Source organism: Oryctolagus cuniculus, chromosome 15 (assembly GCF_964237555.1).
Source record: "Oryctolagus cuniculus chromosome 15, mOryCun1.1, whole genome shotgun sequence".
In the NCBI taxonomy this organism is placed as follows: Eukaryota; Metazoa; Chordata; class Mammalia; order Lagomorpha; family Leporidae; genus Oryctolagus; species Oryctolagus cuniculus.
The window spans coordinates 67,987,472-68,015,146 of record NC_091446.1 but is presented as its reverse complement, the minus strand read 5'-3'; the positions used below and the strand labels follow the sequence as shown (position 1 = coordinate 68,015,146).

At 45.8% G+C, this 27,675-nt stretch overlaps 1 protein-coding gene across 27 annotated transcripts in view; it reads left to right on the top strand.

Moving 5' to 3' along the window:
• KCNMA1 (potassium calcium-activated channel subfamily M alpha 1) overlaps positions 1-27,675 on the top strand; it is a 781,282-nt gene that overhangs the window by 635,421 nt on the left and 118,186 nt on the right. For 20 of the 27 annotated variants that reach the window (XM_070056975.1, XM_070056978.1, XM_070056976.1 and 17 more), the window contains one exon: positions 1,137-1,213. In XM_070056975.1, coding sequence (XP_069913076.1) covers positions 1,137-1,213 — 77 coding nt within the window. 27 annotated transcript variants of the gene reach the window in all.

The window sequence follows — 27,675 nt, the reverse complement described above, 5'->3', positions numbered from 1 at the left end:
GAACATCATAGTTTAGCCTAGCCTAATTTAAACATGCTCGAAACACCTACATTGTCTCAGAGTTGTGCAAACTCAGGTAACACAAAGTATTGAATATCTCACATAATGTATTGCATATCATCCTGCAAGTGAAAAGCAGGATGGTTGCGTAGGTCTGCTTTAACACCCATATGAAGCTGAGAAATCCTATATTGAACCACTGTAAGTTGGAACCACCTGTATGGAAAGGGCACAGGCCTCTGGCACTGTTCTTCTAGGCATCGTGATTTTAAATAGTACTCGAATGATCTTATTTTGTCTCATCCAGAATATTTTTGACATAGTCAATGCATTTCACAATCCCATATTGACACTTAGGTCAGATTAGAGGACTTTCTTATTGACTGCTCCTTCTAGATTTCCTTCTACCTTCTCTGCCATAGCCCCTGCTCACCACATCCCAGTGGTCGGCCAAGCTTGCTCCCTCGTGTGAAGAAATCCTTCATTGATTTCACAGTCTCAGGGTTGGAGAGTGTGGGGGTTGGGCTAGCCAGCATTGGAATGAAATGTGCTATGACATCGCAGGGGCAGTTTGACAGAAGAACCAACTGCTCAACTCATTGCTTTTGCTGTTGGCTCTCCAGCCCCCTCCTCAATACTCTCTCTCTTTGGCTGACAAGAGAAGGTGCTTTCAAAGTGACAAGGTTAATATTTGTGTTTGACGGAGGAGCGTCAGACATGTGTCCCCTTTAATATAGATTTGACCAGACTGTGGGGTTTCTGAGTTACATTTAACTTCCCCACCAAGGGCCCAGAGCCGATTGCCCGCTTGTTCTCCTGAGCGGCTCCCAAGGCGGTTCTCACTTGAAAGGCAAGCGAGCAGACACCGTGTGTCAGTGCAGCAACCTTTCTCCCCGTTGCTTTTCAAGTGGAAGTTTATGAAAAGAAGCACTAACTCAAATCACGGAACCCTGTGTTTGAAATAAATGGTCTTGCAACAAACATTTCCGTCTGCAAATGTCTAAACTTTTCAAAAGATTAAAGGAAATTAGTGCTGGCATGTTTCATTAATTTGGCACCACCGCAGAGGAAATGTGGTACTCGTTTCGTTTGGGTGGGTTATGAAACGTGTCAGTTTTTCCATTCTCTTTCTCCAGGGCATTTTTTTACTGCAAGGCCTGTCATGATGACATCACAGATCCCAAAAGAATAAAAAAATGCGGCTGCAAACGGCGTAAGTAGTGTTTCTTCCCCCCTCCTCTCCTCTCTCCTTCCCTCTCCTCTGACTCCCCAAACTCCTTTTCCTATTAGAGAAACACTAAACACCAAGAGTTTTCTTGGCTATGTTTATGTTTCACCCAGCAGTTTAAAGACACAGGAAATAAATTCCATCCTCACTTGGTTACAACAGAGGATGAAAAGTCACCACTATTGATCCCTGGTCTTTGACTGTTGACCCTACTCCTTGACTCAGAAGAGATAGGTCAAGGTATATGGGTCAAGCTAGGTAGCTATGTCCAGCCTCACGTAGTCAAGTGCAAAGCCTCAAAAGGAAGGTAGCTAAGGTTATAAGGCGGGGAATGATGTGGTATAGTGATTTCCAATGGATAGGAACCACCAAGTGCCAAGAAGGCTGTACTGGGGCTGTACTAGACTCGGTTTCCAAAATCAGAGCGGACTCACTTTCCATTTGGGATTCCTGCAGTTCTTGGTGCCGAAAGCCACAGTTTTCCATTGTGATACACTTGGTCTTCCCCACAAAAAGACCATTGCCATCATCCATGGGCTCCCATTGCCATGTCTCAAAAGGCCAACATCAAGCACCATTGCTCTCTGGGGTAGACCCCAGTGAGCTCAGGAGCCTCTGGCTTATCCTGTCTCTAAATTGACTTGCCCTGGGGGCCTCTTGAGATGGCTTTGCTGAGTTGTGAGCCTCAATGACACCTTGACTTAAAGTGTGCTTTGCCTGGGGCAGGCTGTTCCACTTGCTGCAGTTGTGCTGTTGCCCAACAGAAATTGGTCTCAACACCAGAGAAAGCAAAAATCCTTGGTGACTCAGAGTTTTAAAGCCTCCTTATGATCCTGTGTAGATCCTGTCAACTGTGCATAATCAGCAGGGGTGTTATTCATCCCATTTTACAAAAACAGAGGGAAGGTAAGCTTCCAAGGGTGGTGAGAGGATGCAGTGACTGACAGTGACACAGCTGACACCCAGGACTTCAGCTCCCCTGAAGGCCTCTCCTGAGGCTGCTCTCTGAGTACCTTAATCTTTCTGGCAGGAGAGAAGGGCGGGATGGGCGCTCTTGATTCTGATGAGTAAGAACACAGTTAAGAAAGATCACTCCATAAAATACTTTTTCACAAGCTGAAACCAGACCGAAGAGCAGCATTGTGGGAGATGCCAAGTCAAGCAAGAGCCCTTTTCACTGAACTTCTAAAGGGGGCACACAAAGCCAGTGGGTTACGATATTGCTCTGCTGGGGCATGAAAATGCCACCCAGTCTCAGGAGCACATGCCCTACGGGACGCACTCGTGGCCCACAGAACTTTCTGTGGACATCCTTGCAAGCTGATTCCCAAGGTTGGGGGTAATTTAGTTCCCCTGTTTTGCTCCTCTCTCCTTCCCTAACACACAAGGCCCCCATCTCCCATACTCTGTCACCTCACCAAGATGAATACTTACTGACATCTTGGAACAAGAGCCTCTAATCTCAGGGCCTACAACCACCCTGGTTCTGACCTACCATGAACAGCATCTGACAGTGTAAGGCACAGAGCAAACCTCACTCCCTAACCAATCCCTGTAGACTCCATGATTCAAAAGGCCTCTCCTACCAGGAAGTCAGCCCAGCTCCATCCACACCCCAGCTGACCAAGCATCTCCAGGGGTCTCTGGGATCATTTCCATGAGAAATAGTACAACATTTGGAGGCAAGAGAAGTAGCAAATTCAAGAGGGTGAGCTCTTTGGAGTGAGCGTCTTGGGAAAGGCAGGGGAATGTTGAGACCAATAACTCATGCAGGGCTTTTTGCAGGGGCCTGCATCCCATAGTGGTGTCAATGACCTGGCAAGACCATGATTTGCTAATTGGTTAGTTATGCAGCCCTTTTCCAAGTGCCTTCTTTGTGCAATGTGCTATTCTTGGTGTCAGAAATGGATAGTAAACGTGATAAAGTCATGTCCTCCTGAAACCTTCACTCTAGTGAATGGAGCCAACCCATCATCGTGGAAGCAATTAAATTCAGAGACAGATAAGTGCTAGGAAGAGAGATGAGACTTCCCAAGAATGTGAGGAATCGTGCAGGGATGCTGCTGCTTCTCTGCATGGAAGGCCAGGAGGTCTCCATCGCTGCTTGACGTTAAAGCCAAGACTCGGTTCAGGCAGGAGGAAGAGCAAGGCCTTCGGCAGAGAGGCACGACTCAGTTTGCAGCGTTTGGTGGGCAGAAGGACAGCCAGTGGAGTGGATGGCATTGGGAAAAGGGTGATACAAGATGAGATCCGAGGAAGGCAACAGCCATGGCAGGGGCGTGAGTTTGGGTCCTCTCCTAGGAAGCTGTGGGAAGATCTTAAGCAAGGAAATGACATCATCAGTTCTTACCTGTAAAGATCTTGGTGGTGACTGAATGGAGAACAGACTTGGGGAGGTGAGGGTAGAAGTGAAAGGGAGAAGAGAGCTTCTTTGATTCTCACTCTCATACTTGGTGACACCTTAGCAGAACACAGCAGGGACATTTTTAATGTCCTAGTCAAAAGAATTTGGCCTGTGGATTATTTTTCCATATGCCTTCCAGGCAAGTAAAAAAGTGACTTTTAGCTATATCCTGGAGGGAAAAAAGCACATAATTTTTGAAAATTTTATCTTCTTGATTTCCTTTTAATGTTGCTTGAACTGTGAAGTGCATCATCTCCCTTCATGCATGGCACCGATTGCTGCAGAAGAGGTCCCCAGGGTCTCACCCCCATCTCCCCACATCCTCCCACTGCCTTGGGCTCCACAGCTTACAAAAGCCCTTGGCTGTGAGGGTCATGTTTGATAAAAACCAGAGTTGTCCAAATACTTTTCTTCTGAATTATAAGGCCATAGCACCAATGGTAGGATGCAGATATGTGTGTGAAGGAGGGGAGGATGGTTACAATAAAATGAATTATTGAACACAAATTTCCCATTGCAGGCCAATCCAATGAGGACATCAGAGATATGTTTTGGTGGCAAAGAAACTTTCATGAGATGGAGACAGGGTTGTCAGTAGTGCATTGAAGTGGCCCCATGCCATTGAACCGGCGTTGCCTGGTGCCCTAAGTGAGAGAAAGCAGCTGACCCACATAATCATTGGTCAGAGCTATTTGTCCAGGTCGTTATGAGTCACCTCCTTGCGGACAGAGAGGATGACAGTCCCTGGTCTTTACCCAAAGCTTCCTGACCCTTCTCTCCCAACCCAGTCCTTTCCCTTCCTACACCACCCTTACCTCCTCATTCATTTTCATTCAATAACCTTCAATGTACTGTGTTGTGTTATCTGGAGAAATATGGAGTGTGGGCATTCCATTCCTGGAAATCCTGTGGTAGTACAGTTTAACGTTTTCATTTCTTTCCATTTCTTCATAGCTCTGCCAAAAGGAAGTCGGTCCAATGCATCTTTCTGGCCAAGGAGCAAGCTCTTGGAGTTTACTATTTACCCCTTTTCTTTTTCTGTTTAACAAACCTACCTGGTCTAATGATTTACTTTCCTCCCTCCTCACCCCCCAGCCTCTCAAATTTGCCAAAGGGTGGACTCTTAGGGGGCAAGTCATGTCTAGATTGTTGTGTTTGAAGGCATTTTCTTTAACTTCTAATCATTGACATATCTTTGATTTATTTTTTCCCCTGTGCTGCCTTGGAATACGGCCCCTACTCTATATTAACTGCACACTGGTAGTGATCTATTGTGAGTAAAACGGGTTCCCAGCAGCCCTGAGTCTAGTTTCCCCTGTCTCTCTCTAGAAGAGATACCTCTTTTCTTTTCTGTACAGTTTCTTTCTTTTGGTATTTATGTTGCATGTAGCAATGACATCATGCCCAACTCCCTCATCCCTCAACATGGTCCACGGAGTAGCCTGGAGCCCGGGAGTATGCTGGAAGCCTACTCCCCATTCACCCACCCACCCACCCCGCCCCCAGCCTCTGGCCAGCTTCAGGCTTTGTCTTATTTTTCTTTTTGAAAATAAGACTTTGACAACCGTGTGTTTCTCTTGAAGGCCTTGTCTCAGGAATTTTAAGGGACATTGATTAGGCTGAGGTAATTGCCACCACAGTTCTAGAGGCCTCATCAATTGGGGGTCATTGTCATGCTTGCCTTTGGTTAATTATACTTGATCTCCTCTGCTGTTGAGCTTGAGTTCCTTTCCTGAAGGAAACACACATGCTACATATATATTCCTGTGTTGTGGTATATATATATATGATATATACCCAGATTTTATATGTAAAAATGCTTATTTTTATATATAAGTGTAGAGATAGTCCATAGAGGGAATGATGTATTTATTACAGCATACATGCCTCTCTATCCAAGAAAGCACTTGCTAGATAGAATTGATTGGATACCCAACATTGGGGCTGTGAGTACCTAAATTGCCTTACTGGAGACAGGCATATCCACGGTGGTAATTGTTTCTTGCAGTCTGAGATGTTCCTTTGCTTTAAAAATAAAGTTTCCCTTCTAGTCCATAACCAATAGAATGTACCCAGTTCCTCTAGGAGTATTAGTCAGCCATCTTGGAAGATGACTTCCAGGAGGGTGTCCCATTTCATTCATGAATTCTATCGAATTAAGTCATTGTCAGTCTCTGGGCCTCTGACTTCCTCAAGGAGCAGGACCCCATCTCACCCAACAAGATGTGGCACTTGACAAGGAGCATTTAAAGCCAGTATTTCTGTGTGTGACTTGGAGCGATGCAGCTCTCAGTGGGAGCAGCACTGAGCACTGGGTTTTTCCTCATGTACCTACGAGTCTTTTGAATAACAGACCCAAACTGGAGACCCATGCAGTCCAATAGCTCTGGAATTTGGAGAAGATGTTCGAGCTCTCGATCCTCTTAGACTCCTTTGCAGCAGAAGAGACAAGTTGACATCTGATTTTGGCCACTCTTCAGTGTTCGTGGGATATAGAATTCTCAATGTAAAAAGAAAACAATGACCTTCTTCAACTCAGCGTGTACTTCTTCCAGAACTGGCTCTGTGGTCCCCTTCATCTGTAGAACACATTTGAGGATGGCTTGAAGGCGTGAGCCATGACATACCTGCACAGCTGCCTACTGCACCTAATGCCCTTCAGAATCAGATGGAAAACGTGACGCCACCAACTGATAACCCTAGTGCCAAATTCTTCTTTACAGGACTTGAAAGAAGGTTCCATGATTCTCAGTGCCACGTAACACAAATGCCTCAACCTTAAATCTCAGGGGACTTTTTATTCCCTGGGTATTTCTATTTCTAATTTTAGTTGCTTCCAAGCCCATGAAATACTCCTTCCTTCAATTTTCCTTTAATTGAAAAGTGAGGTTGCAATCCAAAAAGGTGTATATTAATTGAGTGGCATATTTTATTTTTCTTTCTCATGAGTTCTCTGTTGAGTTTGCTCCATTTGAAACTTAAAACATCTCCCCCTTCCCCAGCAGTTGGAACATTCTATCTGGGTCTCTCCAGTCAGTGTTGCTTTTCCTGCCTCCTCCAATCCACCCTACAAATTAAGATTCCACAATTGGAAATTGGCTGACAATTTGGTTCCTGATGCAGGAGGCAGATGGTGCTGAGGACAGGATGGAATCCAATTCCACCTTCCACTCCAGGCTTGGCTGGGAAGTGCTCCCCAGCAGAGAACCCGAATTTTACAGCTGATTGTCAGTTTGACTCAAGGAAAAGGCAGTAACTAAACCACATCTTCAGCAGCCACTTTCTTATAGTTTGCTTTCTCCTATTCACAAAATAGAGAAGAAGTTGTCCAATGGATCTTTCTATCCTTAATACTCAGTAGTAAATGGAGAGATTGGATGATAACCATAAGACGGGAAGAACTTTTATTTTGTTTCTATACATAGCACTCGGAAGTCAGCGTGGAACTGCTGGGTGAATGTACACTTCACTGTGGTGAAGAAAAGCCCATGAAAGCTTCCTCTCTAGTGTGACGCGGCTACGACGGAGGTCTTTGGAGGAGGGGGAGACCCAGGCTCTGATTCTTGGCAACCACAGAACATCTTTGAATCTGTGGCACTGGTCCAAGAACAAGAACCATATGATGTGGGCCAAAGAGCAGACAGAGCCCCCAGAGGCTTATATTTCTGATTTCCCAGGGTTAAGTTGGCCTAGGGGGACGATTAACTGAGCATAAAGTTCCCAGAGCCCTATGTCAGAATACTAAGCAGCTAGGGCATTCGCACCTGCCAGAGACACACTCTGGGCAGCTCCCCATCTCAAGACACTGCTGCAGGGCCTCGAGGAGACCTAGCTAGCTCGTGTAGAACGCTCCATTGGCCATGGCTACACAGCCAGTGCGCTCTCAAGTTGCCACTTTAGACCACTCCAGGACAGTCTCCTGGGACCCCTCCCCAACCCCTTTGTCCCACGTTGCTGTGGATCATGAGAAACCACTGAACTGACATGACACTGCAAACATTTCGGTTCTCTGAGCAGAGTCCTATTCCTGCTCCCTTCAGAGCAAGGCCTGCTAGTTCAGATCCTTTTAATGAGCTGCTCTTCCACCCTGCTCCACTAGATGTCCTCGTAGATCTGTATATCACCAAGGAATTCCCAGCTAAAACCTGTTTGAGGATTGGGATTGGAAAGAAAATCTGCAAACACCACTTTGTGTGGCTGGAGAGTAGTTAAGAAACTTACTTCTGTTTTAAATAAATACTGGGACTTTCCAAGTTGATCTTTGAAACCTAACCTTAGGAGTTGTGAGTGGAACTCTGGTATCTGAAATTTGCTTTCTAAGTGAAATCGTTTTTAGAAAAGGAACCAATCACCAAGAAATGGAAGTGAAATGCTGAGAGTCCTGAGGTAATTTCCAAATTAAGAGATCTGTGGCTCAATTTTGATAGAATTTTATTTTTCAACTCAAGAGTGTAATTTTACACCGAGGGTGTTCACGTCTGCTGGAACATCGACCATTGGGGTGGCAAATGCCCATCCGTTTTTAGCTGAAGACCTCGTTCATGATTTATTCAATGGCCCAGAGGAACTCTCTGGCTGGTCCACACACCCTTCAGGACCAGTGGCTCCCCCTACCAGATGGGAGGTCAGAATCAACCTTCTCTTTTAAGAAAGTGGACCTGGAAGTGGATAGGTGAAGACGCCCAGCAAGGATCAAAGGAAATGGACTATCCTGGAAGTAGGGAAAAGGCATCACTCTCCCGTTCAGTGACGCCTGGGTCTAGAACTTGTGGTTGGTGAAGGTTTGTCAGTAGGTGGGGGCTCAACCATTTTTAACTGTTTCTGTCTTGTCTCTGAGCCTCTCCTTGGTCCTCCTTGCTGCTTTCAATTTTCTGTTTTGTGTTTTTTAAATTTTTGTTTGTGGTGGTGTTGTTTGTCTTTTGAAATTTCCACTTTGCATTTGGTGTGAGTGTCAAAACGACTGAGAATGACGAGTAATCGCATGTTTTCTTTCTCATGCATATGCTGCTTCGGAATGTGACTGCTTATAATTAACAGTTAATCTTCTTATAGCAAATGGTTTTTTGCTGCTTCGATGACCAGTTTCAGCCTGTTCCTGCATGCTAACAATATAAAACTGTAGAACAATGCATGGTCTCCCCAACAACCAACACTAGCAGTCACAAACAGTCCCTGAGAGCCGCTGGTCTGATGCTGTGTTTCCTTTTGAACTCTTATCAAGGAGGAGACTTACCCCGCCCATGATGATGGGTTTCCCTCTGACAAAGTAGTTTCACAATTTATTCCATCACTTTCATCCCTCCCCTTGTCCTTTAAGATGATGATGGTGTGTGTGTGTGTGTGTATGAACTTATATAGATATATATATAAACTCATATATATATATATATATGTATGAACTTTCTTTCCCCATAACTGTGTCAGATTCTATTATTGTCTATGAACCCAAAATGGCAGTATGGAAATGAAAACCAGGCACTGTTGCTAATGAGAAGCATAGTGTTTCAGAGTTTGATGGGCTTCTCTTCTGCCACAGCATTTGATTAAAAAATTTTTTTCAAAACCATTTATCTACAGCGAAAGGAAAAATCATCTTCATTTCCCTCCTCTGTGTAAATAACAAACCAATATTTTTAGTAAAAGAAGTAAGGAAGAGAAAACCAGAGAATGTCCTCCCTGTTACACACTAGATCCAGATGCATTTGAAATAATTTTTTTTTTTCTGTCTTCAGTTGAAGACTTTTTTTTTTTTCAGTTTTCCTGACTTCAACCACTGCTGTTCACTTGGGGTGTCTAGGCACTCACACCAGCCTTCTAACGCCCCCTGACTCAAATGCTCTTGCGGAACTTTTCTCTCTCACTCTGTCTCTTCTTTTGGAAAAGCTAAACTCTAAGGAATGATATACCACACATTGAACGGGGCTGAGACTGCATGATGACACCAAAAGCTGACGAGCTAGGATGCTAAAAGAACATGTCACAAAAAATGGGATCCAAGTTTACAGGAATGGGATTGCTGCTGCTGAGATCCCTCATTCATCTCCCCCAGTGCCTGTTCTTCACAATCATAACGTTACCCTTGCTTGACAAATATACTGTATGGCAAGTCATAAAGGTCTTAGAACAGGACTTGACCCATTTGAGAGATTTAAACCCTTCTTCCTGGTGACTGTAACATTCAAAGAGGGCAAAACCACAAGCCATATTTTAAAATAAGACTGCAACCATTCTGTACGAAGCAAAGAAAGAGGGGGAAATGGCTTTCCAAAAGGAAGGTGTGGGTGCAGGGAACAACACCTCCCCAGGTCAGCGTTCCTCTTGGGCTGTGATGCATGGAACAAGTATGAATTTCTCTCCCATCCTGTGAGAGAAGCAGGTGGTTCATGCTCAGTGATAAGCAAACACATTTGCCTGTGGTAGCATCAAATTGAGGTACAAAAAGCTGCTGTTGTACTGAAAGATAAATTGGCTCAAAGGGTCAAGGGTGAAGGGCAGTGGAGGCCACTATGGAGTCATCCAGCAACTTCTGTAGGCCAGCACGTGGGTTCAGTCCCTGGCACTGCCACTAGAAAAGCCAGCAATGCTGCATGCATGTTTCAGCGCAATATTTCACGTGGAACCCCTTCTTGTATATCTTGCTTTGTAATTTTTCATCTGTTTTGACCACTATTTTCTGTACAAGGGAACAAAAGAATGATTAGCCCACAGCCTGATTGCTGTCTGAATTTCTGGCGGGTGGGGAGAGGAAGGCAGATCTAAGGATCTGATTCTCCCAGCTTTACCCATGAGTAGCTAAATGCATTCCAATAGACCAACATCTCATATGTTTTTGGTGATTTCTTATTTGTGAACTGCCTTTAATGTCAAATACGCAGCGTTAGCCTTCAGTAGCTGCATTTCTTATACGGACAGATTTGGATATTTGTTCTGTCAAGAGTAAATTTAAATTCCTGCAGCCATCATCCAGACTCACTCTCGGGAAGTTCAGCAAAACCATCCTCAGATTCTGTATTAACACATAATCGTTTCACATCTAATTTGATGAAAGCATGTCCCAGGCGCTGCCTAATGCCCAGAAATGGATGGAAATTAGAAAACCTCCAGATTAGATAGTTTTACATCTTGCAAAAACCACTTATTGTACCAAATAAGCAATCCATAGACTTGATTGGCAGTGTGTCTATTTTGTCCTCCTGTGTTAATTGTGCCAGGGGAGAAATGTTGGGTACATTATTATTATTATTATTTTGCTGTGTATAATTTGCTCTTCTTTTCATGCAAGAACCCGATTGTATTCAGTCATGCCCTTTTCCTGTGGTCACCGCTTTACAGAGGGGGGAAAAAAAGACTATGCAACAGCTGTTTTGATGTACAACCAAACTGTTACTGACAATCAATGAGTATTTTCCTGGGTCAAGACTGTTAATGTGAACTAAGACCTGTGTTAAACGCCTTCAGCTCCCTTCCAGCTGCCTCGCTGTGTGTGACCTTGCCATTAACTGCCGCTCTTCCTCTCCTCCCATCCAACCACGTGGTTATAGCCAAGATGTCCATCTACAAGAGAATGAGACGGGCATGTTGTTTTGGTTGCGGACGTTCTGAGCGTGACTGCTCGTGCATGTCAGGCCGTGTGCGTGGTCACGTGGACACCCTGGGGAGAGCCTTCCCACTTTCTTCTGTCTCTGTTAGTGATTGCTGCACCCGTTTCCGTGCCTGTAAGTTTAACCTCGACGCACACAGTCCTGTGTCCGTGCTGTCCGTGGTGTTACCCGTGTCTTGTGTTGTGCCCCGTGGTTCTGTGAGTCTGTCGGGCTGATGTTTGCTTCTTACCGTGCTCTCTCACATGGTGAAATGTAGCCCTGCTGCCTGTGTTTGTGTATGTGCGAAGGAAGACCTTCACTCCAACTTGGTTGTCACCTTGTGCTTCTCACAGTCACGTGCAGACCTGTGACACATAAGTGGAAACTAAAATGACGGAATAGCAGAGCCTGTGTTAAAACAGAGATGTGCAGTAATGTATGCGTCATTGGCTTGGAAGTGGATATAAGTTGGGTCAGATGGACGGGAGGAGGGAAAGGGTGGATAGAGAGCGAGTGAGCTCTAGCGTTGAGTTGTTTACAACAAGTTCAGGTGGTTTCTGGAGAACAGCAGAGTTTAGATGCAGAGGGACGTGTGGTGCTGAGTCTCATTCCCTCAGTGCTGGACTTTTTCCTGTGAGTATTCTGGATCTGCCCACCAACATGGGTTGGTGGCTTCTGGGGCTTCTCTTTAAAAAGATAACTAATTCGGAGAATCGTACCATTAATATCTTTTGCTTTTCTTACTAAATATATATATATATATATAGTTAAAATGATGTCCCCATTTAACCATGGATTCTTGTAGCAATTATGATTCCAAATAACAACCAGCAATGCAAGTTGCGAACCTTCCTGATTTCCTTGTGTCTGTAGCACAGGTCAGTCTTCTTGGTTGCTCGTCATATAACTGGCAGCTGGCAAGGCTGAGCTGGGCGGAATTTTTGAGAGCTTGTCATTCTTATCTCCAGGATACCAAGATCAAAGACAGCAGCAGGTGTTGGGGGGGGAGTAGACAAAGGAATGAGCTGTGAGGGTGCTGTTTGGCTTCCACTCTTTGATTGGCACTGGTGAATTTAACCACCAGCAGCTTGGGTTGCCCTTCTGCTGAAGGCGACTTCTTCTATTCTCAAATAACAAGGCTCTAAAATACTGGCCAAAGGCTTGGTGGAAACCAGGAGGGAGCCACTCTGGCTCTGAGCTGGGGCCCTGTGGTCATGTCTCGGTGCTGGCCGTCCCAACAAATCCCAGCAAAATCCGTATCCCCTGCGTGGGACCCGTGATGCCCAGCGTGTGCCATTTTCATGTTACTCAAGGGAAGCCATAATGAGAGGGACTTCTCAGCTCTGTAATTCCATCCAAGCACTGGTGGAGGCCAGGAGGAGAAACACTTGGGGTGAGATTGTCCGATCCTCTGAGAAATGCGCTCTGCATGACGTCGTTGTCTTGAGCGCCCCTCAGTGTCAGTCCCCACCGTGGAAAACGTGGCGCTTTGGGCTGTGTGCTGAACCTTAACTGGTATTGACAGCTCAGGGGGCGACTTGCCGTCTCTGTTTCATTGGTCTTCCCGCCGTCGTCACTCTGTCAAAGGAAAGCAGATTTCATCCGTCCCCGTGTGAGGCCACTCACCTTTGACCATTAATAAGAAGTTAGAAAACTCCATTCCGCTGGGAGCCCCTTCATGTGCCCACATGAGCGCTTCTTCTCCAATCAAAGCATGCCTCTCGCCTCTCAGAACTCCACTGGCAGGGCTCCCGTAGCCATCCCTGGGTGTCCCTCGCTGGGGGTGGGATTGGGTGGCGCCCACTTGACAGAGCGAGTTGACTCAAAGAGCAGTGGTGAGAGTAGGCTTTTCATTAAATATGAGCAGATGTGAAATGTAGGGGGTTTGACAATTAGAAATGGCAGGAGAAGGGTCCTTGAATCAAAGTGAGGTCAGATGGGCGGATCAGATTACTTCTCTTACATTCTTTAGTTGTTCTGAAAATCATTTTGAATTAGTGTCAGCCGAGTCATGATGGGTTTTGCCCTTTGTCTTTGATGCTAGGGCTGTATTGTTTCCCAAGACACTCATTAAGGGTCATTATACCATTACAGGGCTTGCTTTGGGCGCAGTTTCTCAGTTGAGCCAGTGTGCTCCAGAGACTGCCTAATTCGTTTCTCTCTTGCCTTTCGTCTCCCTCTTTACTTTTTTTTTTTTTTTCCTATAAGGGGAAAGATTTCCGTTTTCGGGGGATGTTAAATTGAAACACAAAAGTCCCATTATGTGTTTTTCTGAAGTGGGAAGAGAAGTAGCTGCTTCCCAGAGGAGTGGTAATATATTAGAAGTGTTCACACAGTTTTAAAAACCTGCCTTCTCGCAGCACGGCCTGCCTGCTGCCTGCTGGGCGCACCTCTCTTTGGAGGTGTGGCCATTACTGTGAGTCTGTTGTTGCTAAGTTCGGTGCAGTTGAACAGTTGTCTTTTCTGTTGAGCTCAGGAGATGTGAGACCAACCTGTGTTGGCATGAAGACCTTCAGAGAGGCAGGACTGGTTTGGAAGACAAATAAATGTGTCTGAAAAGTAAGACAGAGAGCAACCAATAAGAATTCATCATAAGACTGTTTTTTTTTTTTTCCCAAAGATTTATGACAGAGAGAGAGCTTCTATCTACTGGTTCTCTCCCCAAATGGCTATGCATTCGGGACTGGGCCAGACTAAAGCCAGGAGCCAGAAACTGCATCGAGGTCTCCCACATGGGTGTCAGGGACCCAAGCACTTGGGCCATCATTCACTGCCCTCCCAGGCACATTAGTAGACAGCCGGAATCAGGAGCCAGAATAGCCGAGACTGGAACCGACACTCTGAAATGGTATGCAGGTGTCCAAACAGTGGCTTAGCCTGCTGGGTCACAGCACCAGTCTGATTTTCTTCTTCTCTTCTCTTCTCTTCTCTTCTCTTCTCTTCTCTTCTCTTCTCTTCTCTTCTCTTCTCTTCTCTTCTCGAGATTGATTTTCTATTCATTAATTGATTTCTTAAAGACTTGCAACAGCAAGAAGCCAGGAATTCAGTCTGGGTCGCCATGTGGGTGACTTGGGCCATTACACTGCCTCCCTGGAGGCACATTAGCAGGAAGCTGGAATTAAGAGCAGAGCCGGGACTTGGACCCAGCCACTACAGTATGGGATGCAGGCATCCCAAATGGCATGTTAAGACTATTTTATACTTTGGCATTTGATACTTGATCATTTCCATTTTGTTTCCATATTGGTTGGAAAGAATGCCAACTCTCTTAAAGGACACCATGATTGTATGCATCTGCCTTTTCCAAATAGCTAGGTTCTAGTACTATCAAATGTAAAAAATATATATGTCTAGTAACACACACACACATATCGATGTGGATTCTAATCAGTTCCACTCCTCCCCCAATATAATTTTGGAAAGTGGACCTCTCCCTGTAGAATTTTATTCTTGTTGTTTCAGTCTTGCCTGATATCTGATTGCTAAGTATAATACAAGGGGACAATTAAAATTAGGATTCAGTGACAGCCTAGGACCATATTGATTCAAACCTGCTGAGACCTGCCTGACATGATTCTGGTCACAAACCATCAGTAACTCTGGCACGAACAAATTCATCATGTGGTAGAAGAGAAACGGATCTTTAGACTTGTACTTGGAGCTAGTTTTAGCTAAAGTACATGTGCGATCACTCACACCGAGCTTTCAATTTACTAATAGTTTAAACCTGCACGATTACATGTACCTTCTTGCAAACTACTGTAGCAAATTTTAAATGGTGCATGACTTCTGTGACTTTTATTTGGGGTGCGAATATAATACAAGGAGGCATTCAGCTCTAATGGTTAAGCTAGGGGAGAAGTCCAATACGATTAGGTTGAAGGGAAACATACCAAAATCGGTTTAGAGTAATCTTGAGTCTTGTCAGATAATAAACAAAAATCAGCTTATCCTGAGTAGCCTTTGGTTGCACAGGCAGAGAATTAACATTGTCAATAGAACTAAAGTCACTCGAGTGAACTAATGGCATTTTGAAGTACATAAAATCAGATACTAGGGCAGAGGTGGCTGTGGCTTTAGGAAGGTGTCTGTAGTAGGACACGCCCTGTGCTGACAGTCTGCAATGCCTGTTACGGGGAGATTTCATTTAATCGGCTGCACTTGCAAATCAACAGCCTATAACGACCTCATTCCCTTTGCTCATTCCCAAGCTCCCCAACCCTAGATTTTTTTCCTTTTATTGCTGGTCTCTTGTACCCATGCCCTCCTATTCTCCTTAACATCCCACTGATGACAGAAAGATAGAAACGGGACAGCCAAGGAGTTCCCAGCACACATCAGTTTAAGGAGAGTTTTGCATGTGTTTAACGTTTAAATTTATTCATAATGATCACACAAGATTATAGGGTCCTGTGTCATGTTTCCACACCTATATAAACTGGTAAGTTGGGGTCATTAGCCTCTTCATCTCCTCAAACATGTACATTTCTTTGTGGGGAAACATTCAGATTTTTTTTAAATTTATTTATTTGACAGATAGAGTTAGACAGTGAGAGAGAAACAGAGAGAAAGGTCTTCCTTCTGTTGGTTCACCCCCCAAATGGTCACTACGGCCGGTGCTGCGCTGATCCGAAGCCAGGAGTTCCTTCCTGGTCTCCCATGGGGTACAGGGGCCCAAGCACTTGGGCCATCCTCCACTGCCTTCCCGGGCCACAGCAGAGAGCTGGACTGGAAGAGGAGCAGCCAGGACTAGAACCCGGCGCCCATATGGGATGCTGGTGCCACAGGCTGGGGATTAACCAACTGAGCCACAGCACCAGCCCGAAAAATTCAGATCTTCTAGCCATTTTGCAGTATGCATTGTTGTTGACCACGGTCGCCCCCCTGTGCAATAGATACCAGTATGTACTCCTCCTAACCATAACTTTGCACTTTGTCCCACTTCTTGCCATGCCCCCTTCCCTGTACTTTATCCCATTTTTTCACGTGTGCCATGATGATGGGTTCTCTCCCTTTCCTCTGTCTGTCCTCCAGTACCCATCGCACGCATTCACACCACTCCCAAAGAGCCTTGGCTTCTACTCTGATGCTTAGCCATCCCTGGCCTGATTTGGCCATTTGTGTTGACTGCAAAAAGTGAAAACTGAGAGGCAGATGGACCTGGCCCACCCCTAAGCTGTTCCAGGTGACTAAGGCTGATTTTGCCCCGGGACGGTCCTCTTTAGGGCACTTTTGCTGGTGGCAGGTGAAGCCACAAGAAGCCAGTACCTCTCATTGATTCCACGGTAGCCACATTGAGCACAGAGTTGACCAGATGCACACCCTCCTATGTGTGGACCGTAGTCACCACGATACAGTGGTCACTCCTTCATTCAGGATCAGCATATGAAAATCCTGCTTGGGCGAGATTTCCTTTGAAACAAATCTCTTAAATTGCCTGTCTCTAAAGAGCGACACACAAGCCAGTGCTCCGTCCAGAATAGAGAGCTGCTTTCTTTCAGTTTAGGGTCGGTGAAGCCCTGGATTCACATTCGACAGCCTTCCTGTGCCTTCCCCGTTTCTCCTCTGCTCCGAAGAAGCAGTATAGACTCCCTCGAGGTAAACCTGCCATGAAGATGTACCACAGGCAGTGCAGGAGCAAGGGAACAGTAGGCGAAAGGCAGCCAGTGTTTGTAAGAAACTGAAGCAGAATTGGGAGATAAGAAGGAGAGAGGTCAGAATGAAGGGGGCCAGATGTGTGCCCCATCCCTGACACCCCCTTCCCAGGGTCACGGTGCTAGAATAAGCGACTTGGCTGTTTAAGAACAAACGGAGAAGACAACTGCATGCCACATGGCAGCTGAGCAGAGGTCCTTATGCAAGGTGACATGGAAATTATGTTTGCATTTTTATTTCAGGACAATGGTCAGTAGTCAGGGTACTCACCCTGACAGCTCCTACCACCAGGCAGAGGATCCTTCCCTGTACCTCTGTGGTGCAGGACAGCTGTGGCCAGTTAGCCCTCCATCGTCCTTCGTCCTCCGCTATCTCGGGCGACAGATGCCAGAGCTGGCCCGCCTTCCACTTGAGCTTTCTTGTCAGGGCTGTGCCTTAAGCCCAAATCCTGACCTTTACTGTATGAAATAAAGTCCTGATGAACAAGCAGAGGTTTGAATTAGAGCAGGCTTGGGGCAAATGTCAAGTCCATCTCTGGCTCCCTCCTCCACCTGCACCAGGAGCCTGGATTAGACCCAGTCCGGAGTTTGCAGTGCCTTCGGCTTTATGGGTCTGGGGAGACATAACTTATTAACAAAGAGTTATTAAATTTTTATCAATTTTACAACACAATGTAAATGCCTCCTATGAATCTACATTGTATTCATTATCATTTAAAACGTTAATTAAGTCAAAGTTGCATTTAATTTCTCCCTAAATGGGCCTCTGGGAAAAGGCTTGTAGAAATATCTGTGGGAGCCTGCAGTTCATGGAGCCAGGGAATCCCCCAGCCCACATTTAGGAGAGCCCCCTGGCTTGATTGCTATGGCGTGGCAATGGCTAATGTGTTGTGATGCGATTGAACATTGGCTCAAATTAGTATCAGAGCAATCAGGGCATAAGGAACTTGAGAGCAGTCTGTGGGGTGGCCTTCCAATCCCCTGCGGACAGAAGCGAGCAGGTGACCCACAGCGCCTCTGCTCTCTGTTGCACATTGGGGTTCTCCCTTCTCGTATGGTCCCCATTGTTTCCGTCAGATACTTCCTTCCTCTGAAATGGACACTTGCAATCTGGCCCAACAGACTTAGGGCATTTGCCAGCATGCTCGTTGTCAAGATGGTGGTGGTTGGGCTCCTTGACTCTCATCTAAGCTCAGAAACCACAGGCACAGAGCAGCCAACTGGGAACCATTTTCAGAATGCAATGGAGGTAGACATTACAGACGGGCCACGTTCATTGGTGAGGAGGGAATGCGGGAGGCAGACAGAGTGGCTGGAAAACTGCTTTCCCTTTTCAGGGCTAGAGCGATGTTTTTGTCTCGTCTGAGCAGAAGTGTAATTATTCAGGTGTGCTGTGGACTACTGCCCAAGAACTGAGGCTTGTTGGCTTGGTGGAGCTAAGACGTAGCCCCATAGATTCACTAGGATTCATGTAAAGAGAACCTAGTGTCATCTCTTCTCTTACTCTGTGCAGAGTATTCTGCCAACACAGCAAGGGTGTGTGTGTATGTGTGTGAGCTGATAAACTCAACGCCTATGTAGCATTTGTTACATTGCCGGCACTACTCCGTGTCTGTATCCATATATCCAAATGCTGACTAGTTCACTCCTTCCTATGAGGTACTTGCTAGTACTTGTTGTCAAGGGGCTGTTGTCGAGGGAGGCCGCTGGGCAGGACCCCGTTTGCAGGTGAAACAACTGAGGTGCAGAGGCCGTGGCCTCATCCTGGGTCACACAGCACGTGTGTGGCTCCATGGTCCATGGAGCAAGGTCAGTTACTCAGTTGCTCATGCGGCTTTGTGAGATCCGCAGGCCACTTCAACTCTACAGGAGTAAACGTGAGGAATCCCGTAATGAAAACAGGAGACAATGTGCTGAGAACCACGGCAGCCCAAGAAGAAGAGCCTGGCGATGAGGAGACAGGTGTGTGGCGGTCGAGAGAAGACAGCAGAGCGGAGGCTGTGCTTGGTGGGGCCAGGCTCTGTCCTGCAGAGAAGCCTTGGGCAGGAAGATGCCACCTAGGCCTGTAGGACTCCACAGCTGGGGCACATTATCCCGAAGCAAGTCCACAGAGTTATAATCTGTTTTAAAAACCGTTTAATTAATGGCTCGGAAGCAGTCGAAGTGCCTTGCTTAAGTTCTTCCTAATTCTCCCCAGCTGACCCAGCAGCCACCGTGACTGCTGTGTGGGCTTGGTGGGTTGTCACTGGAGGAACAGCACTGAGACTACCAGGCTGCGTCCACCGGCACTGGACTGCTATTTCCATTTCCTTCATCCTCCACCATCTTCCCCGGTTTGAATACGCAGCCCGTCTTGAGGGTGTTGAATGTGACAGAGGTGGGCAGCTCTCAGCTGCTGGCATGAGGGGTACTGGCCCAGGCCCAGCAGCAGGCACAAAGCCCCTGGGCGCCACCAACTGGGACACGTCCCCAGCCCTGAGGATCTTGGCTCCAGCTGCATGTGGTAGCCCCAGTTAGCATCCATGGGAATGACTTTTTAAATCCATGTGTATGGCATTGAGGCTTTTCCCCTCCCTTCTTTCTCAGGGAGACAGCGTGTCTCCTTCCATCAATGCAGGGGAAAAAAATAATAAAGTACTTCACATCGCATTCCCTGAAAATCCACTGTAGCTTTCAACCACTTATCCTAGTCCAGTGGAAATACGAAACACATTTCCTGTGAAGCAATGCCACAGACACTCCGAGGATGTCATGGGACACTGCTGAGTACCATGCACGATTTTCCGTTTTATTTCTTTGTGCATAAGACCTTTGTCTGCATTCATTGTGTCTTGGTGTCACCAACCGTGACTGTAGCATTTGTGTACACCATCGACCCCAAAGGATCAGACAACATGGAAAAATACTGGAGTCTGGGTTTTCTCACAGTGCAGGGTGTGCCTGTTGAGTGTGCTCACTTCTGGAAGGGGCAAACTGTGCTTTGCTAACCAGCTCTGCGTTTGTCCTTCTCCCAAACCACCGCGTTGAATAACCTGGATAAATGGGAGATCCCAGTCCCTATGCTTGTTTCCCGGAGTTCAGCTTTCCCAGCTGACATCTCCCATAGCCAGTCTGAGTGCATGGAGCCCAGTCCAGCACTGGGAGACTCACACTTTGGGAAATGCAGAAGCAGTTGAAAAGACTCTTTTGTAAATAGCTAGACAGTACCTGGCTGGAGTTGCTATGCATGCTCATAGATTCTTCTGGAGAAACATTCTTTGGATGTCCAGCTCAGATGAGTTGGGCCCACAGCAGTGGCCTTTCTTCTCTGGCCATTGCATTTGGCCATCCTCTCAATCCAAGAGAAAGAGCAAGTGGAAAAGACTCCTGTGGCCTCTCCTAGAGAACCGCGATGACCCCTTCTAGCCTGTGCAGGGCAGCACGAGGAGGCCGACCAAACCTTCCCAGAGCTGCAGAGAAAGCCCTGTGGGAACCTGACGTGTGATGTTTGGGGGCAGACCTGTGTCAGGGATGACCAGCTGCCCCGAGAGCCATTTAAATGAAGTGAGAAGACTCCGGCTTCAGAACTGGAGCTGAACTGGATGTGTGGACAATGCACAGAGGGGCGCCTTTAGGCTACAGAGTGGCCGTTTTCTGGGACTGGAGCTGACTGCTTTGCATCACAGGGGATCTCCATTTTGGTCCATGTCAGCTTTCTGGTTGGAGTCCATTGGATCACAGTCAGTCCAGAAAGAACCTAGAAACTGTCTACCTTCTCTCCAGGGTCGGATGTATGGTGTGCTGGCATCTGTGGCTGGGAATCATGATTGGCAAGAATAGTTGAGTGGGAAGTGGCCTGAGGATTGCAGTTCAGTAACTATTTGATGAGGAAAAGAAGGAATAAATGAAGAGAGGCTGAACCGTGACTGGAGTAGGAAGTGATGGGCCAGAAACAGGGCTGCTGCACATCTGTAAAGTCTCCTAAGGCTTCCCAGGCAGCTTCATATATGGGCGATATGTAACCAACCTAAGGAAACGGGATATGCTGGAAGATTACGGAGGAGAATGGTGGTAAGGAAACCTAGCAGATGAACTTCATTACCGACTAGTGGGTACAACTGATAGTCTTTATGAAAGATCGATTTTGGGAAAGAAGGGCTAGAAATGGTGTATGGTTAAAAAAGCAATCACGTAAGCCGCATTCCGTCAGTGTTTCAGATCGGGAGGGAAGAGGCACCTCCACGTTGAGAGCATCAGTTCTGGGTCATCATCGTGACATTTGCCCTTGGTTGTCTTCATTGCTGGGAAGTGGCGGTTTTCTGAGTCAGGGTTCCACAGTGTGGCGGGGCCGATGTGAAAAAAGGGGGGCTGTTACAGAGACGTGTGCCATTTGGGGGTGAACCCAACCGCTCGCCCAAGTAGGAAGAAACAATGCGTAAGGCCACTCAGGTGCATTAGGGACCAGTGACTCTCATTTGAACTAGGCAGCTCAGGTTGGACAGCAGCACCCAAAAGACACCTCCTCTCACCTTGAGGTTCCAGAGCGTAATGGCACCTCACCATTTTTTTTATTAAGTGTCATTATTCTGTTTATTTCTCTTTTTTAATGTTCGGAACTTTAATTACTTTGACTTTATTTATTTATTTATTTATTTATTTTTATTAGATAGAGTTAGACAGTGAGAGAGAGAGAGAGGCAGAGAGAAAGGTCTTCCTTCCATTGGTTCACCCCTGAATGGCCTCTGTGGCTGGTGTACTGTGGCTGGCGCGCTGCACCAATCCGAAGCCAGGAGCCAGGTGCTTCCTCCTGGTCTCCCATGCAGGTGCAGGGCCCAAGTACCTGGGTCATCCTCCACTGCCCTCCCAGGCCACAGCAGAGAGCTGGACTGGAAGAGGAGCAACCGGGACTAGCACCCGGCACCCATATGGGATGCCGGCGCCACAGGGGGAGGATTAACGAAGTGAGCCATGGCGCCGGCCCCCTGTTTATTCCTCTTGAGACAAGGAAGAGGTCATGCACTCTCTGGATTGCTCTCTGGCTGCACCAAGCCTTGTCCTGCCTTTGAATGCCTCTGAGCTGCTCTCAGCTTTTTGTCAAGGCTGAGTGGAGCTGGCCATTTCTTCGGTGCAGATGCGTCCATCTCCACATATGGCCTGCGACACTTCCAACCGAGAGAACATGTCCAGCAGGGATGCTATGAAGCCAATGCCCTAAACAGGTGTTGCTGAAAAAAGGCAAAACAATGACCTGCAGAGAAGAGAGACAGGAGGTGCAAATGGAACTATGAAATATGTTAGGAATGCAGACAGGGAGGAAGGGGCTCAGGTGAAGTCTCTAGGGACATGAATGTGAAATTTGCAAGGGACTTGTTGCTGGAAACCTCACTCCTTCACGGATTTCTTCTATTAAGATGAAGTTGGCGATGAGTTAGGCAGACACCTGTCTTTTCTCTATGTTGGAGGGTTCCCTAGGCATTGCCTTCACTTCCCTGTGAGCTAGGTGAGCTGATTGGCAATTGAAACTTGAAATTCTAGTGACTCAGAGCAAAGAAAGAAAGATGTCCGTGTTTTCTGGAGACTTTGGAAGTCTGTCCTGGGGGATCACAGTTTCGTATGTTCTAGGGCTGCTCAGCTGGGTGATGACTGCAATAATAAGATTAAAGTACTTTCATAAGTCTCAAGGCACAGCCTCCTCTCATTTCACCTAGTGACCCCAAAATAGATGTTATTCTTGCTTTGGGGGAACTTCCCTATTGTTGATCTTCCCTTCTGTAAAATGGAGATAATAATAGGATTATTGTGAGGAATGGTGTCAAGGATTAAATATGTGAATATATGTAAAATCCTTACAAGGTTGCTTGGCAGATGTTGAATGCCACGGTTCATTATTGTTATTACCATCATCATCATCCTTTATTAACACGTGGAATGACAGAAACAGGAATGAACTTGACCAAGATGACATAGTGAGTGGATTGCTACATCACAGAACTGCCATCTCCCATAATATTGATGGAAATAATAACGATAAACCATTTTAACGGTTGCTAATGCATCTTTTTTCGAATGATTGAGTCTTGTCAAGCTCGTCTTACAAAGGACACATCAGTCACAGGGAAGTCCATGGGTAGTGACTGAAACTCAAACAGCTTAGGGGAACTGACTATAAAATTAAAATTGAGATAATTTAGTTAATTTTTAATCATAGTCTTAACAGAAATAATCCAACAAAAATGCCAGGAGGCAGCTAACAGTCCATTGATCCCAATGTTGTCTATCCAGAAAGTCCTGCAAATTTGCATATAGAATGAAAGAACTGGAGGGTCCTCTCTCTGAGGTTCCCGTAAACTCAGACTGATTCATTTCCCTGTTGCAAACAGAACCCAAACGTTGTTTCAACACTTGCTGGCGTACGTCTTTCTAAGATGCTGACATTTCCTTACCAATGCTCGTAAGCCCTGTAGGGAAAAACACTGCACTGCTGCGGGTGTAGAAGCCTTCGTGTGTATCGGTGCCGAGCTTCTAGTTAGGAATTCTCAGCTCTCAGGCCAGGAGATGGAGGTGCAGGAAGGAGATGGGCAGCCCAGAAGATTCTTATGCGTCTGTATTTCATTACCAGTTTGTTCTCTTTTAAGGTGATTTGTTTGTTTGTTTGTTTTTTCTCAAGGGAGTACAGTTTTTTTGTTTTTGTTTTACTTTCCAGTGACTTGAGGGTCATCCATAGTCAGAACACTGTCAGCTTTTAAAGAAATCAAAGACCAGCTCATTGGTAATTTCTCTGTAACTAGGGCTCAACCCCAGACAACCTCTCTGGCCACATTGACTCTGCCTTGTTTTGTTATCATCAGGTCTCCAGGAAAGTGACTTTGTGATCAAGTAGGGGCACCCTTCTCCAGGCAAACGGGACTTCCCAGCTGTTATGGTACATATTTGATAGATGAAAAACAAGTCTTTTTTTTTGTGAAAGGACTTCAAAAAGATCACAGAAAATAAACTTAAAAATAACTATTTTCTAAGAATTTCATAGCCAGGCATAGATTTTTAATAAGTATATATTCCCCTTGAGCTTTTTGAAGACTTAGCTCTCAAAATCCTTGGTAAGGTCTTCTTTGGGACTAGGATCCTTGGAAAACTATGACGTTGGTTCCCATCACCCCTCATCCTACTGAAAGCCTTGCCTCTATGACTTCTGCATCTCACAGGTGCACGTGGAGGGAATAAATGGGAGGTAAAGATAGCATGTCTTTTCAGGTCTACCGTAATTTCTGTTCTTGGTGATAGCCCTGTCCTCAACCCATCTGACTGGTGTTGGAACTCAACACCATCACTTTTCCTAAATTCCATTATGAGTGCATGGGCTCCTCATCTTGTTGGTTTTCTCATTGTGATATGAGTACCAGAATCAGGGCTAAGGCTGGGCTTGCTCCCTTCCCTCATGATGCCACTGCCCCTTTCTTTGGGCAGTGTGAGGACAGGTCTAGAATGGGCTGCATGAATGTTGATCTGCCACTCCAAGTGTTCCATTGTCCCTGTCTCTTGTATGTCCACTGATGGCCAGGCCCTTGGATTGGCCTCCTCATTGCCTTCCAGACCATCTCTCACCATCACCATTGCCCTTCAGCTAATATCTCTTACCACCAGACCACCACCATGCTTATTCTTTTAAAGCACAGCTTTTATTATGTTATATTATCCCATTTTAAAGAAGTTTAAAAATACTTTTGATGGCTCCCTGGTTTCAGTAGTTCATCTTCTATTATTAACATGACATTAAAAATCCTTCTGAATTTGGCCAAAAATTTTCTAGTTTTGTTCTCCACATACCTATCCTCCATCTAACCATTCTTCAAAAATTTCCTGTTCTTGTTACTCTGCCCATTTCTATAACTTTTTCCTGTGCTTGATTTTCCCCTCCTCTCTTGTGCCGATTGGAATTTACCTTTCTTTTAAGATGGAGTTAGGCCAGCTGGCCACAGGGGCAAATCTGGCCCACAACCTGTTGGTAAGTAAAGTTTTGTGGTAACCCAGTCACGCCCATTCACTTGTACACGTCCATTCAAGCCATAACAGCCAAGCTGAGTAGAGGCAGCAGAGAGTGTATGGTCTGTAACTCCCAAAATATTAACTGACCTCTTGGGAAACAGTTTTGACAATCACTGCTTTGAAGCTCAATGGTCGCCACTTCTGTGGCATTGTCTTGACTGGCCTATTCTTGACTTCAAGTCAAAATAAGTGAGTCTCTCCTCTGTAAGGCCTTGACACTCTCTAAGGCCCAGAGCACTTTTCATGTTGAGTTTTCTTAAAGAGAGAGCAACAATAACAACATCTCACTGGCCTTTGAATTCTCAGCACACTACGTGCAATGGCCAGGGTGCATGGTGGGAATTCAGCATTGCTAAAGGACATGGCCACTCTCTCAGAAATATGCTCCTGTCATTTATTAGACGTATGTCTCTAGAGAAAAGATGCTTTCAAGACGGGGGATCTTCCTTCTTGCTCCTTTATCTTGAGCAGAACATCTGTTGCTGAGCGGCCGACCCCTTGGCCTGCTGTGCATCATTGGAATGAATTGATCTAGAAGTGGTCACTGCTTTTTCTGAAGGTGACATTTCTTCTGCTGCTGATACGCACACAGTGGCTGGACTTCAGGCTGGATCTAGGGATGCCTTCTCCCTTCTCAAGAACTTTATCGCTACTGTGCTGAAGGGTAGGCTTTTATCTGTAAGTCTCAGGCTGCAACCTGCTGTATAGACATCCTCTTTCTGGAATAATTCACTGCCTGGTACACTAGCCTCTATGCAGTGTAGTTCCCCTCCCCACCCTACATTCAAATCTGGGCAGCTGGAACCCCACCAGACTCCCCCACACCCTCCCCATCGGTTTGAAACTGCTCTTTGCAACCCTTCCTCTCCAGAGCGAGTGGGAACAGGTTGCGTGGGAGTGCCCATTGCCCATGCCCAGGACTCTCCTAATCACACTCTGTGTGCATGAAACTGTGGACACTTGGGGCTCAAAGGAAGCATGGGGACATTTGGCTCTCTTCAGTGCATTCTCCAGCTTAGACAGATGGAAGAGCTCAAGGCAAAGAAATTCCACCATTTCTATTGGAATAACAAAATCATGTGTGTGTTTCTTAAGGGACACTGCTGCATGAGCAGTTTTTTGCTGTCGTTGCTAGAGATTAAATCTCAATAACTTTTTGAAATTAGAGTGGGTTTCCCATCAGCTGAATGGGCCATGGTGCTCACCTCCCTCCTGTAACAATCCAAGAACGCTCACCCTTCTTTGAATGCCTTGGGATGTTATCAGCACTGAGATCAAATCAGGGCAACATAGGAACTGTCATTTTTCATTCACTGGCGCCCTTTGATCCCATTTGGACTTTATTTGTTCCAAGTGAAAAATATGACCCCCATTGCATACATCTCGCCTTCAGAGTCCTCTTTAATTTTTATTGTTTTCTGTTAGAGATCAAATCGGAATTGTAAGCAGAGCAGCCATTAGTTATCTCCACTGGATTTCACCGCCCGGGCTTCATTTTTGCTCTTACACAATCCCCAGCCTTCCCTGTTGCGTAGCAGTCACTCACCATGAAGCCACGATACGCCTTCCGTGGGTACTTGGGTGTTAATTTATTTCGCAGTTTCCTTTGCAGATATAATCAGAGTCACCTATCACATTCCTGTTTCTTCTTTTTATTGTGTTCCTTTGCCATCACCTTGGTGTGATCTTTTTCTGAAAAATGACAGGTGGTGTTTCTGTGCTCTTTGTATCCATGACTTACAGGCTTGTGGCTTCTCTATTGCCATATATATTACCATACATATAAATATATATACAACATTTTATAGATGCAATCTCAGTTATTTAGAACTCAGATTTTGTTGGATGAGCAAATTTCCTAAATGACGCCTTGGTTTAGGTGCACTTTTTTTTAAAAAGGGAGGGGGGAATGCTTTGCAAGATATTTTTCTCTAAATTGCAAATGAAGGTAAAGCTCTCAGATTATGCTGTCTTTTTCCTGATCTCTTAGTGAATCGAAATGCGTGAACATTATTTTCATGTAAGTGATCGAGTTGTGGTGTTTAATAAGATGATGTTAGAACAAAAAGAGCTTTCCCTTTTGATTTATTTGGATATTTACTGGGTGACTTACAGTGCTTTACATGTTAGAATTGGTTTGTCAACAATTAACATTCTAGGTTTTTATATAACCCATACTTCAGGTAATGGAGGATTATTAAACTGCAACCAGTGTGTTAGAAATCTGCCCACTGGTAATAAAATTCTTATGTATAGCAGCGGCTGAGAAATACTGCTGTGTATTTATGCATAGATGGCAAGATACATGACCACAAACCACAGAGGGCCCTGAAATGCAAGTGGGCCAGCAGGTGGCGCTGCTTCTCTATAAAATGAGATCCTGTCTCTGGCCCAATTCCTCTTTCTGTTCCCCTGCCCACTTTCTGCTTTTTCTCTTCTCAGTTGATTCCCTCCTTGATGTACCTAAAATGAATACCTAAAGCTGGTGGTTTTTTCGTTTCTTTGAAGAGATATATGAGAATAGTTTGAAAAGTTCATGGGAAAAATAGAATTACAATAAGTTTATTTAGGGGCAAACTTTTTTTTTTTACAGGCAGAGTGGACAGTGAGAGAGAGAGAGAGAGAGAGAGAGACAGAGACAAAGGTCTTCCTTTGCCGTTGGTTCACCCTCCAATGGCCGCCGCAGCCGGCGCGCTACGGCTGGCGCACCGCGCGGACCCAAAGTCAGGAGCCAGATGCTTCTCCTGGTCTCCCATCTGGGTGCAGGGCCCAAGGACTTGGGCCATC